This window comes from Mirounga angustirostris, unplaced genomic scaffold (genome assembly GCF_029215605.1).
Source record: "Mirounga angustirostris isolate CCGP_5_RB_7025 unplaced genomic scaffold, mMirAng1.0.hap1 SCAF_12, whole genome shotgun sequence".
Classification (NCBI taxonomy): Eukaryota; Metazoa; Chordata; class Mammalia; order Carnivora; family Phocidae; genus Mirounga; species Mirounga angustirostris.
The window spans coordinates 13,609,550-13,623,626 of NW_026991720.1; the positions used below are offsets into that span (position 1 = coordinate 13,609,550).

At 44.3% G+C, this 14,077-nt stretch overlaps 1 protein-coding gene and 1 long non-coding RNA gene across 2 annotated transcripts in view; one reads left to right on the forward strand and one right to left on the reverse strand.

The window, feature by feature from the left end:
- Window positions 1-11,200, reverse strand: NDUFB2 (NADH:ubiquinone oxidoreductase subunit B2). Its single transcript, XM_045864174.3, has 4 exons — window positions 11,037-11,200; window positions 4,675-4,819; window positions 2,003-2,105; window positions 1-83 (listed from the first exon to the last, which is right to left on the reverse strand). The coding sequence occupies exons 1-3, from the start codon at window positions 11,132-11,134 to the stop codon at window positions 2,031-2,033; spliced, it is 318 nt and encodes a 105-aa protein (XP_045720130.1). The 5' UTR covers window positions 11,135-11,200; the 3' UTR covers window positions 1-83; window positions 2,003-2,030.
- LOC123835242 (uncharacterized) overlaps window positions 11,189-14,077 on the forward strand; it is a 17,973-nt gene continuing 15,084 nt past the window's right edge. Inside the window, exons 1-2 of the long non-coding RNA XR_006788687.3 lie at window positions 11,189-11,484; window positions 13,748-13,966. This is a non-coding gene — a long non-coding RNA (uncharacterized LOC123835242). The remainder of the gene's footprint in view (window positions 11,485-13,747; window positions 13,967-14,077) is intronic.

Sequence of the window (14,077 nt, forward strand, 5' to 3'; positions counted from 1 at the left end):
TTACTATTGACCGAAACACTTTAATTTTACAACTTCCATGTACAATATGAAGTCCGTAACTGCTCGAAATTCTCACCTGGCTCCTGCAGGGAAACAAAAGTAGAAAGCTTTAAGTACTTTTATTTTCAATCATTCAAATTCATAATTTTGGTTCATTCCATTATTCAAGCATTCACTGAACACGGATTATGGGAGTAGTCTTCTAGAGAAACAAAGGCACCTTACTTTCTCAGAGTTTAGAGCCTCCTCTTTAAAATAAAATATTAACGACCATGTGTGAGAATACTGGGAAATCACAGGAAGAGGAGAGGTTAGTGCCGGCAGACGTATTACACAGGGAAGCAGGGTCCTGGCAGGGCCTGGGGCCTCTGACTGACCCACAGTAAATGCAGAGACACGGAACAGATTGTAACACAGCTTTGCTGCCTGCCCTTCGGTGGCATTTTTTCCCATCCCCCTGGCTCCCTAAAGACCCCAAAACTGCTGTCCATGTTAATAAGCTACTTCTAATTAAAATTAGAGTAACAATACCAACAATATGATGTAATAGGAACACTTTTTCCTTAATGCTTCCTAGCCTTTAAAACAGTGCCCAAAAATTGGGCGCCTGGGTGGCTCAGTTGGTTAAGCGACTGCCTTCGGCTCAGGTCATGACCCTGGAGTCCCGGGATCGAGTCCCGCATCGGGCTCCCTGCTCAGCAGGGGGTCTGCTTCTCCCTCTGATCCTCTTCCCTCTCGTGCTATCTCTCATTCTCTCTCTCAAATAAATAAATAAAATCTTTAAAAAAAAAAAAAAAAACAGTTCCCAAAAATAAATAAATAAAACAATTCCCAAGGCATTTTGAGTGATGGCAATTATTTATGTGCAATGATTAATTTAAAAACACTGCATGAGAATGTCTTGACTCCGGGGGCACCTGGGTGGCTCAGTTGGTTAAGCAACTGCCTTCGGCTCAGGTCATGATCCTGGAGTCCCGGGATTGAGTCCCGCATCGGGCTCCCTGCGGCGGGGAGTCTGCTTCTCCCTCTGACCCTTCCCGCTCTCATGTGCTCGCTCTCTCGCATTCTCTCTGTCTCAAATAAATAAAATCTAAAAAAAAAAAAAAAGAATGTCTTGACTCCGAGGGGTTTGTGGGAAAAGAGACTCCCTTTTCTAGTACCTACTCCTAGTACCTTCCTTTTGAAAGAAGAAAAACTGATTCCTAATTTGGAAAAATGAAAGGGCCATAACCTTTTAGTGTTTAGGGTTAATTTCCACACAATTCCATATCCTAACATTCCCATATGCTGGAACTTTCCATTTAGACACTCAGGGTGGAGGGCACCTGGGTGGCTCAGTCGGTTAAGTGCCTGCCTTCAGCTCAGGTCATGATCTCAGGGTCCTGGGATCAAGTCCCGCATTCGGCTCCCTGCTCAGCGGGGAGCCTGGAGCTCCGTCTGTCCCTCCCCCTACTTGTGATCTCTCTCTCTCAAATAAATAAAATTTTTAGAAAAGGAATTAATTTTTTTTTTAAAAGTCTTTGATCAACAGATGGCTAAACAGGACCCTAAATTGTAAGACAACTCAGGAAAAGAAAATTTTTTAAAAGAAATAGTGAAAAGGAAGATGAGACCAAAAGAAGGGGGTGGGAGGAAGACAGCAAATACAAAAATACTAAAGGCAAAATTAGACATGATATAGTTAATTGTCATCCATGCTTTTAGAAAATGTACCACCTTTGGGCACCTGGGTGGCTCAGTTGGTTAAGCAACTGCCTTCGGCTCAGGTCATGATCCTGGAGTCCCGGGATCGAGTCCCCGCATCGGGCTCCCTGCTCAGCAGGGAGTCCGCTTCTCCCTCTGACCCTCCCCCCTCTCATGCTCTCTCTCTATCTCATTCTCTCTCAAATAAATAAATAAAATCTTTAAAATAAAAAAGAAAATGTACCACCTTCAAGACCATCATAAAGTCAAACATTTTAATCGACACAAGATAAACTTTAAAAAGGAATTTGGGGCATACCTGCTTGCAAAGAGTTTATTGTACACTTTCAGTCTTCATCATCAGGAAGGATACCTAGTTCTTCATCCGTCCACTGGGAAGGATCTGGATATGGAAAGTGACCCTGGTGACAACCATTAAAAAAAAAGTAAATATTCCATATAATGAATTAAAAAATATATATATATATATATACACACACACACACATATATATATATGGTAAGGCTGTCACATACACAGACAGCCCTTGACAAGTCACAGGAACAAATTCTACTACTTTAACTATTTGACTGTCCAACTGTTCTTCAATTTGCTCAGTATGGGCTGTGGCCTGAATTTTAAAAGACCCATTCTGGAGCCACCAGGCTGAGCCAGCATTTCAGTATGTGTTTGTGATGGAGGAAGGCAGACAACAGACTTCAAAGACAGCCCACATCTCGACAACGTGTTGAAGCCCTGGTAAAACAGAATGTCTCAAAATGACCTGTCATTGCTGCCGACCCGGGAGAGATCTGGCAGCCTCAGTGGGCTCGTGCATCTTCAGTCCTGATCCAGAACGTATCTGGAGGCATCCTCGTCTCAGGCCAAGCAGCCACATATCCTCCTGACAGCTGACCTACGATGAGGTAGGGGTGACTATGTGCTGCCAATTCACAGACACTAAGCAGCTCTCTACTGCATGGCAAGGGCACAGAGAAGTTCTAAGAGAAATGATGCGTCTAAGACGTGCACACTGAAGATTTTTTTCCTATCCTATCCGGATCAGCAAGCGCAGATTTCAATGGCTTAAAAGCTTAACTTCCTAGAGAACAGGGTCTGTGTAAAAGTCATAAAAGCTTAGTCAAGGCTAATGACACGTTAGAAAGTTACCACTAGCTAACTTCTCACCTTAAGACAAATTAACCCACATCTCTCCCACCCCAATCTGGCTGCCCTGGGCCTCTAGAGAGACTAGATGACATTCAGCATTTAAAGAATTTTTTTTCAGTCCTCTGTATTTTTTTTTTAATTTTATTTTATTATGTTAGGTTAATCACCATACATTACATCATTAGTTTTTGATGTAGTGGTCCATGATTGTTTACGTATAACACCCAGTGCTCCATACAATACGTGCCCTCTTTAATACCCATCACCAGGCTAACCCATCCCCCCACCCCCTCCCCATTTCTCAGAGTCCATAGTCTCTCATAGTTCATTTCCCCCTCCGATTCCCCACCTTCTTTTTTCCCTTCCTACTATCTTTTTTTTTTTTAACATATAATGTATGATTTGTTTCAGAGGTACAGGTCTGTGATTCAACAGTCTTACACAATTCACAGCACTCACCATAACACATACCCTCCCCAATGTCTACCACCCAGCCACCCCATCCCTCCCACCCCCCACCATTCCAGCACCCTCAGTTTGTTTCCTGAGATTAAGAATTCCTCATATCAGTGAGATCATATGATACATGTCTGATTGACTTATTTCACTTAGCCTAATACCCTCTAATTCCATCCATGTCATTGCAAATGGCAAGATTTCATTTTTCTGATGGCTGCATAATATTCCATTGTATATATATACCACATCCTCTTTATCCATTCATCTGTTAATGGACATCTTGGCTCTTCCCATAGTTTGGCTATTGTGGACATTGCTGCTATAAACATCAGGGTGCACGTACCCCTTCTTTTCACTACATTTGTATCTTTGGGGTAAATACCCAGTAGTGCAATTGCTGGGTTGTAGGGTAGCTCTATTTTCAACTTTTTGAGGAACCTCCATACTGTTGTCCAGAGTGGCTGCACCAGCTTGCATTCCCACCAACACTGTAGGAGGGTTCCCCTTTTTTGCATCCCTGCCAACATGTGTCGTTTCCTGACTTGTTAACTTTAGCCATTCTGACTGGTGTGAGGTGCATTTATTTTTATTTATTTTTTTTTTTAAGATTTTATTTATTTGACACAGAGAGAGCACAAGCAGGGGGAGCTGCAGGCAGAGGGAGAGAGAGATGCAGACTCCCTGCTGAGCAGGGAGCCTGATGCGGGGCTCGAACCCAGGACTCTGGGATCATGACCTGAGCCGAAGGCAGACGCTTAACCATCTGAGCCACCCAGGCACCCCTGTGAGGTGCATTTAAAGAAATTTAAGTGTGGGGCACCTGGGTGGCTCAGTTGGTTAAGCAACTGCCTTCGGCTCAGGTCATGATCCTGGAGTCCCTGGATCGAGTCCCGCATAGGGCTCCCTGTTTGGCGGGGAGTCTGCTTCTCCCTCTGACCATAACCCCTCTCATGTGCTCCCTCTCATTCTCTCTCTCCAATAAATAAATAAAATCTTAAAAAAAAAAAAAAAAAAGAAATTTAAGTGTGAAACTTAACCCACCAATGAACCCCTGGTTCAGAAAGTAAAACAATTTGTTTCTAGTCTTCCTTCCAAATATGGCAACCTAACAGAAGCCATAAGAGATGGACTACCTACATACGCATCTGTGATAGGAAAGGTCAGAGATAATGTATTCCATTAAATAACAGGATTCCTGCATGTACACAAAGACAACATGGTAAAGGGATATACCCAGATAGAAAAATGGTCTACAAACAGGAAGGAGGGAAAAAAAAAAAAGCTAAGCTATTAATATATTAGTAATAATCTAATTAGTTATAATATTTTATTAATATATTAGAATTCATCTCCTGCACTTACCAGCACAGCATCTGAGTCATGCCAAAAACGCCAGAGAATCCAGAACCACATGGTCCCACTGAAAATCTCGGCCTGGATCACCTGGGACTTGGTCAGCTGGGGAAACTGTCTATACCGTGGCTCGATATGCACACTGCTACCAGCACTACAAGACAGAACAAGATGTCATGCAACTCGGTACCTCTTCTAAGTTTGAAGTCACCCAAAACTTTTGAGCTCCAGCTAGAAACTAAATCTAACGTTTCTCATCTCCTCCACGAAGTACAGGATGACAGAGCTCCCTAATCCCTCAAAACTCCTTTTTCATAAGCTTGCTTTTAAACTTGTTTGGCAGCAAAAACTGGCCTGCAAGGATGAAAGACGATTATTTCCCTTTAGTGAATATTCATGGATTTTACAGCAGAAATGGGGCCACTGGCCCCAAAGTTTCAGTTAAGGGATGTGAACCTGCAGTAGTTGGGCACTTAGCTTAGCTCGGAAAACAAATCAGGAAGTTAATCTTGTTCTGTTTAGCCATATCTATTTCAAAGGCAAATTATGTCCTCTGCTCTATTATAGTCTTTCCTAATATAAAGAACACTACGTGGGAAGGAGAACTCAGCAAATCTTTTTTTAATTTTTTTTTTAGCGATCTCTACACCCAATGTGGGGCTCAAACTCATGACCCTGAGATCAAGAGTCGCATGCTCTAACTACACCAGCAAATCCTTTTGAATAAGCTAATAGTGCTGAACAAAGCAAAGAGCCTTAAAGAGTAAATAGGAACGGGGCACCTGGGTGGCTCAGTCGTTAAGTTTCTGCCTTTGGCTCAGGTCATGATCCCAGGGTCCTGGGATGGAGCCCTGCATCAAGCTCCCTGCTCGGCGGGAAGCCTGCTTCTCCTTCTCCCACTCCCCCTGCTTGTGTTCCCTCTCTCACTGTCTCTCTCTCTCTGCCAAATAAATAATAAAATCTTTAAAAAAAAAAAAAAAAAGAGTAAATAGGAACTTTTTTTTTTCCATTTAGATTCTGTTGACAAATTGTGGGACACAATCCATGAGGTCTGCATTTTATTCAGTTAGATTATAATTAGTTATTGATTGAATCTAACTTAATATAATTTGTACTTAATGGCATTACTGTCAAGTTCTATTTAGCAGCTATACATATTCTACTATACAAAAATAAAGAATTTAGAGAATTTCCACAGAAAATGTATTCACAAATTTAAGAACAGCTTGTAAAACAATGTGCTCTTTTGTGCAGCAAAAACTACCAAAACTGCACTAACATTTCTTCAAAATGCACTGTAGATCTGTGAACATGAAGACATCTATGGTCCCTGATACGTATTACCTCCTCCCCTTTTTATTAGCCTGTCCCGCTCTTAAAGGTTATGAACAGTTATCATTTACTGAGTGTCTGCCATGTGCCGTACACCACACGAAGCATTTTACACGCATTATCGTTTATTTTCATAACCCTAGGAGACAGATCCTATGGTTCTTAGTGTTTACAAATGAAAACATCAGGGTATTATTTGGAGGCAAAGCCTAAGCTCTTATGTATTGCCTAGCCTATAAACAAACAATATTAATAATTTTCTCATTTTATGAACCAAAGACAGTTCTTAATTAGAATTCCCATCAGCACGATACCACAGTGAAGTGATAGTTTCATTTTTATGTAAATATTTATTCAATATATTAACACTTTTCTTTGGAAGGCTCTACATAAAATATTGATAATTAGCTATGGATGATATGAGATGGCTTTTATTTTTGCATATGTATGTATGTGGAGGGTTTTGTATGGGTTCTTTTTTTAAGTTTTTATTTAAATTCGTTAGTTACAATATAGTGTATTATTAATTTCAGGTGTACAATACAGTGATTCAACACTTCCTTACAACTGGTGCTCATCACAGCAAGTGCCCTCCTTAATTCCCATCACCTGTTTTACCCATTCCCCCACCACCTCCCCTCTGGTAACCACCAGTATGTTCTCTGTAGTTAAGAGTCTGTTTCTTCATTTGCCTCTTTTTTTTCCCCCCTTTGCTCATTTATTTTCTTAAATTCCACATATGAGTGAAATCATGTTTTTCTCTGACTTATTTTGTTTAGCATAATACTGTCTGACTCCATGTGGCTGTAAATGGCAAATTTTTTTTTTATGGCTGAGTAATATGTATCTTTTTTAAAAATAGTGACCTCATATTACTTTTAAGATTTATTTATTTGAGTGAGCAAGCATGCGGGGGGGCGGGGCGGGCAGAGGGACAAGCGGACTCCCTGCTAAGTGGAGAGCCCGATGTCGGACTCGATCCCACTACCCTGAGATCATGACCTGAGCCGAAATCAGGCGCTTAACTGACTGAGCCACCCAGATGCCTCTGACCACATATTACTTTTATTTTTTTTTTTTAAGATTTTATTTATTTATTTGAGAGAGAGAGAGAGAGAGGGATCACAAGTAGGCAGAGTGGCAGGCAGTGGGAGAGGGAGAAGCAGGCCCCCAGCCGAGCAGAGAGCCCGATGCGGGGCTATATGGAGGGCCCTGGGATGATCATGACCTAGCCAAAGGCAGACGCTTAACATACTGAGCCACCCAGGCGCCTCTACCACATATTACTTTTAAAAGACTCCCTCAAGCATCATTGCTTTACAACCTGAAGAATATAACACACTATTTCTGTAATGCCATCATATGCCAATTCTATTTAACAGTCTTCAGGATCTATCTGTGCATATAAATACTGTATTATACAAACAAACCATGGGGATGGGAATTCAATATACTGTAACAACAGGCTTCCTCTTTGATAGGTTTTAGATACAATCTAGTTATAAGGGCCCATCAGTTAAATGCATTAAAATAATATTTGAGGGCGCCTGGGTGGCTCAGTTGGTTAAGCGACTGCCTTCAGCTCAGGTCATGATCCTGGAGTCCCGGGATCGAGTCCCGCATCGGGCTCTCTGCTCAGCAGGGAGTCTGCTTCTCCCTCTGACCCTCCCCCTCTCATGCTCTCTCTCATTCTCTCTCTCAAATAAATAAATAAAATCTTTAAAAAAATAATATTTGAGAATTATACTTCAAACCCACTACCAGGAACTCCACATCTCATTATTGCTAGAGTGACATGCTATTTTAACTATTCCTTGAAACAAGTGGGTCACTGGGACACCTAGCTGGCTCAGTTGGTAGAGCATGCGACTCTTGATCTCGGGGTTTTGAGTTCCAGCCCCATGCTGGGTGGACAGATTACTTTAAAAAGAAAAAAAAAAAGAGGGGTGCCTGGGTGGCTCAGTAGGTTAAGCAAATGACTCTTGATTTTGATTCAGGTCATCGTCTCAGAATCATGGGATCGAGCACCGGGTCGGGCTCTACACTCAGCACAGAATCCACTTGAGATTCTCTCTCTCTTCCTCTGCCCCTCCCCCTGCTCACGCTCTCTCTCTAAAGAAATATAATCGAAAGAAAGAGAAAGAAAGTGGGCCACTGACTGCAAGATGGAAATTTTTTTTTTTATTTTTAGAAGGGGGGGCAGAGAGAGAGAATCTTTTTTTTTTTTTAAGATTTTATTTATTTTGGAGAAAGATAAAAAATGCACAAGAGGGGGAGGGGGAGAGAGAATCCCAAGCAGACTCCCTGCTGAGTGTGGAGCAGTGTGTAATTAAGAGCAAGGAAAAAGAAACTCATTATAAAGAACAAAGAGGTTTAAAAACAGCAAAAACAATTTCTAGAAATAAGAAAATGTAACTGAGGTTAGGAGCATGAGAAAAGTTGACATATGCCCAATTCCTGTTCCATAAGGAGAAAACAGAATGGGGAAGAAACAGTATCCCAAGAAATAATGGCTATTCCAACCCAGGATTTTTAAGTGTCAAGTTTAAAAACAAAAATGCATCATAACTCTGTGAAAGTTAAATTTTAAAACATAAACCAGATCATATCAAAAAATATGTGATAAAAAGGGGTGCCTGGCTGCCTCAGTCAGAAGAGCATGTGACTCTTGATCTCCGGGTCATGGGTTCAAGCCCCACATTGGGTATAGAGATTACTAAAAATAAATAAATAAATATACTTAAAAAATAGTGAAACCAGATCATATCATTTTCCTGCTTCAGTCTCAAATGGCTTCCCATTAAAATAAAATCCCTACAGGGCTGTCACTAACCTGCCTCCACCCCTCCCCTGACCTCACCTCTACCTCTCCCCTTTGCTCAGCCCATTCCAGCCTCACTGGCTTGCTTGTCCATCATCAGCACTCAGAGCCTCAACACTTGCAGTCTCCTTGTCAGAGGCTCCTTCTGGCATCTTTGCTTGGCTGACTTATCACTCAGGTCCTATTCAAATCACTATCAGGCCTGCATTGCCACATCATCCTAAGTACAATATCCCATCCACCCCCATCCCAGGCACTCTCTAGATTAATCCCCTGCTTTATTTCTTCATGTCACTTAACAGTACCTAAACATGTTCTCTTCTACCTGTGTCCTCTCCAGGATGGAAGCTCCCTTATCTTTCTTGTATTCTGCTCTATCCCTACAACCTAGAAAGGACCCTGGCACCTGGAAGATGCTCCATACCTATCCACTTAATTATCACACAACTGTGTGTGATAATAATAAGGTGTGTTATGTAAGTAACAACACCTCAGTGAAGAGAAGCACTCCCCAGTTTTCCCATGCAGGGTCAAGGGCTATGGCTGGTGGCTTTCCATCACTGTCCTTGTTTAGGTCACGCAGGCCTTTTCCTCCTTTCCACCCCACACCTGTCCCAGCTCCACAGCCTTAAGAGACATGTGACTTTTTTTTTTTTTAAGATTTTATTTATTTATTCGAGAGAGAGAGAATGAGAGACAGAGAGCACGAGAGGGGAGAGGGAAGAGGGCAGAGGGAGAAGCAGACCCCCTGCTGAGCAGGGAGCCCGATGTGGGACTCGATCCCGGGACTCCAGGATCATGACCCGAGCCGAAGGCAGTCGCCTAACCAACTGAGCCACCCAAGCGCCCAAGAGACATGTGACTTTAAGCAAGTCACTCCTTTAACGTTCCTGAGTCTCAGTTCCCCAACAACAGTTAAACAATACTGGTAAGGTCCTTACTAGGCAGCAGCAGCTGTCCTAAAATGCTTCACAGAATTCTTATTCACTCAGTTCCCTGGAAATTGACATTATCCCCATCATTCGGGTGAGAAAACGGAGGCAGTTAGAAATCAAGAAACCTTTCCAAGGCCAAACAGCTAGAGTGTGGCAGAGGTGAAATATGAATTGAGGCGGTTTGGGGCCAGGATCCTGCTTTTAACCACGACCCTGCACTGCCTCTTGGAAAAATGCAGATGATCTAAGGGGCCTGGAACATCACCCGTAAAAATCCAATGTTCTATTTTCCATCCTGCCCTTACTGAATCTCTCCGCACTACCAATTTGTTTTTGGCAGGTGCCTTCCCTTGGCAGCCCAGCACTATGCTCTCCAGCCGAATTTCTGGGCTACTTCACAGGTGACTCTTCTTTTGCTCGCTCTCAATTCTGGTGTTGCAAGAGTAAACCCTAATACAAACTATGGGATTTGGGTGATAATGTGTCAATCAATTCTACACTCTCGTGGAGAACGCTGATAATTGGGGAGGCAATGCACTTGTGAGGCAGGAAGGTTATGGGAAATCTCTGTACCTTCCGCTCAGTTTTGCTGTGAACCTAAAACTGCTTTAAAAAATAGTATCTAGGTGGGGCGCCTGGGTGGCTCAGTCATTAAGCGTCTGCCTTCAGCTCAGGTCATGGTCCCAGGGTCCTGGGATCGAGCCCCGCATCGGGCTCCCTGCTCCGCAGGAAGCCTGCTTCTCCCTCTCCCACTCCCCCTGCTTGTGTTCCCTCTCTCACTGTATCTCTCTCTGTCAAATAAATAAATAAAATCTTTAAAATAAAAAAAAATAGTATCTAGGTCTCCCGCGGCGCCTCTGTGCTACTCCTTGCCTCGGAAACATACGGTACAAGTTCTTCCCTCCTGCTCTCGCTTCCAGATTAGCTCCAGCCTGCCTCCACGATTAACTGAATTTCCCGAGGGCAGGCCTCCCCTGGGGCCGGAGTGACCGGATACACAGTTTAAAACCCGCCCAGCGGGGGCGCCAGGGTGGCTCAGTCGTTAAGCGTCTGCCTTCGGCTCAGGTCATAAAAACCTGCCAAGAAACCTCCCTGAGCCCACGGCCCCCGCTCTCCCGGCCCCGGCGCCGCGGAGACGGACTCCAAGTCCCAGCATGCCTCGGGGCGGAGGTCGCTGCGGGAACCCGGTCCACCCCAGGCGCCCGGCGTCAAGGTGAGGGCGTCCCGAAGACCGGCGTTTTCCGTTAGAAGCAGGCGAGGCCCCTCCCCCAGCCAACACTCACTGACGAACTCCGCTGCCTCCCGCCGCCCGCGAGCCGGGGCCTCTGAACCACTGGCCTCCAACGCGAACAAAAGACACCAGCCGCGTCAAAGCCGACATGCCAGCGCGCGTCCGGACAGCACTTCTCAGGCCCCACCGCCTCCTACGTCACTTCCCCCGGCGCCCCGCCTCGTGACGTCACGGCGTCGGCCCGCCCACCTCCCAGAAGGTGACTTACGCGGGCAGGGAAGCGGTATTCGGGCCGCCGGGCGTCGGGCTCGGCTTCAGGAACCTGTGTTTGTACGCGTGTGCTGAGAAACCAACGCTGAGTCTGCTGTCGCTCCCCTGACTGCTGATCTTGATGGTGTTTTCCCACGTCCTCCCCTCTTCTACCTGCTGCTGCTGAGTTAACAGCCTTCCGGACCCTTTTAGGCCGCCTGACCCACTCTGAACCAGAGGACCTTCCCCAAGTTAGTCTTTTTTTAAAGTTTTTGTTTTTGTTTTTAATTTGAGAGAGAGAGAGACCGCGAGAGAGGGAATACAAGCAGGGGGAGCGGGAGAGGGAGAAGCAGGCCTCCCGCGGAGCAGGGAGCCCGATGCGGGGCTCGATCCCAAGACCCTGGGATCATGACCTGAGCCGAACGCAGAAGCTTAAGGACTGAGCCACCTAGGCGCCCCCCGAAGCTAGTCTTTTGTACTCTCCTCTCCTGCAAGAGGCTCCCGACGGTTTCTTTAAGGTCTTCATTGTTTTACTGTTGTTCTGCAAACTTGGTTACCGACCGGCAGCCAATGGTTCCCAAATACCAGTACGTGGGCTCATGGCATCACGTTCATCTAAGGAGCCCGACCTCAGATACTCTTCAGTCTGAACTAGGGCCAAGGAATCTGCATTTTAGCGTGGCCTCCAGTTTCCGCAGTGCTCTAATACCCTGATCCAGGGCCAAGCCCTGATTCTTGGCTTTTATCTTTTAATATTGCCTTCTATTAAATCCTGGATGGACTCTCAGCTTCTCTGGACACCCACCCCACATCAGTCCTGCAAATTCTTAGGGTCTTATATATGGGTTATAGCTTTCCTAAAAAGTTCCAGGTTTGATTAAATTATATGAAGTTAGCCTGCCAGCCTCACACCTTGGAGATTTCAATTTGAAATGGATCAAATGATCCTTCAGCTAAACACTGAAAACTTCACACTCATGCATGAAAAATGGGATACTTATGGACAGAAATGTAGACTTAAATGTAGGGGTTTGAATGCCTTAACTATAACTGACATCTGTCCTTCTGTGCCAAGATGTGGGTCTCCATGTGCCCTGTAACGGGAAACCTCTCTCCCTGGAGTTACACTCAGGTAAAGCTTATGATTTACTGAGCTGCCCTGTGGCATTCTGAACAGCCTATTAATTACCCCTCTGGCCCTGTAGGACTCTCCCCTGTTGTCCTGCCCTCCTAACTTCTAAGTTGGTATATAAATTAGAGGAGAGAATCCACTATCTTCTGGATGAAAGTTGACTTTCTAGTTGATACACTAGTGTGGCTTTCTCTGAGCTACCATTCACCACCTACCCTTTCTAGTTACATGTACAAGCCACTAAGATATGAAGTTCATGATTTGGGAAGACAGGGCTTTCCATCCTTCCTTGGGAGCTCACTGCCCAAGCTACACAACTTCCCTGATCCCAGCAAAGAACGAATTTATGATGTCAAGGCCAAGGAAAAAAAAAAAAATAAAGCACAGCTTAAACCAAAAAAGGGCCAAAATATCTAAAGTTCAAACCTCAGCACTGCCAGTTCTTTGAATTTGGACAAGTCACTCTACGTCTCTGAGTATCAGTGGCCCCATCTGAGGGGAGTCATTTAAGAGAGTACCTGGCCCACAGCACACACTCAGGAAATGTTTATGCTTTGTTATTCCTTCCCTTCCTTGTACCAGAACCTATTCAGGTGTATTAAAATCCATCCACCTTCCCCATCTTTCTTGCTGAATTACAAAAGAAAACTTAACTTCAGTGCTTGCCTGTATTTAAAGCAATATTGTTTTATAGACCACTTGTGGGGTCTTTAGCTTTAATGTCTTGCATTACAAATTCTGATTTTTTTACTGTAGAAAGTATAGGGTCTCCATCAGTAAACTATTTTGACTATGTAGCAGTGATGCATGTTTGTTCTGCAGACATGCTTTAAGAACTCCCAGAGCAAATATCCCTTACTACTTTTTGTAGATTGCATGATGGCAGTGAGGGGTTGGGGTGGCTTCTTTTGGGTTCTCAGATAAGCGCCCCATTTGAGAGGATGCATTTTAGAAGGTGAGAGGAAGGATGCCAAGCCCTGACACTGAGCTCTCAGCTGCTACATGATGAATCAAATTCCCAGCCAAGTGTTAACAAACTGACAACTGCTAACAAAAGACAGACTCTAAATCACCTAACATAGAGCATCTAACCCCAAATCAAGGACCTATTCCACGGGGGTGCCTGGGTGGCTCAGTCGGTAAAGCGTCTGCCTTCGGCTCAGGTCATGATCCCAGGGTCCTGGGATCGAGCCCTGCATCAAGCCCCACATCAACCCTGCATCGGGCTCCCTGCTCAGCCAAGGAAGTAGCCATAGCCTTTTCTCCTTAAGAAGATGACTTTACAGATCAAGTTTTGCCGTTTTAAGATGCGTAATTTAAAACTCAGCAAATTACCCATACTAAAGCATATCTGTTGCCCATTTCTCTCCTCTTCAATACAGCCTGTGTTCATTTTTCTGTTGCTGCTGTAAAATTTCCTGAGGAACTGAGGCCCTTGGTCCAACAGTCCATGAGAAACTGAATTGTGCCAACCACCATTTGAATGAGCGTGGCATCAGATCCACACCTGGGGAGCCTCAAGATGCTCACAGCCCATGCAAAACCCTGAGCAGGGGACCTGGGAAGCAGCACCCAGATTTCTGACTTGCAGACACTGTGAGGTACTAAGTTTTATCATTTTCAAGCTACTAAGTTTTGGACAGTTTGTATGCACTGATAGATAACTACCTAATATGTACCACTATGGTGTGATTAAACCAACGGGCTTTTAG

Excerpts from the sequence above, each read along its gene's own strand:
- NDUFB2 (XM_045864174.3), bottom strand. The coding sequence starts at position 11,134 with ATGTCGGCTTTGACGCGGCTGGTGTCTTTTGTTCGCGTTGGAGGCCAG. Across the intron at positions 4,820-11,036 it reads GGAGGCAGCGGAGTTCGTCA|TGCTGGTAGCAGTGTGCATA; the intron begins GTGAGTGTTGGC and ends TCTGTCTTGTAG. Across the intron at positions 2,106-4,674 it reads ATGACTCAGATGCTGTGCTG|GGTCACTTTCCATATCCAGA; the intron begins GTAAGTGCAGGA and ends GGTTGTCACCAG.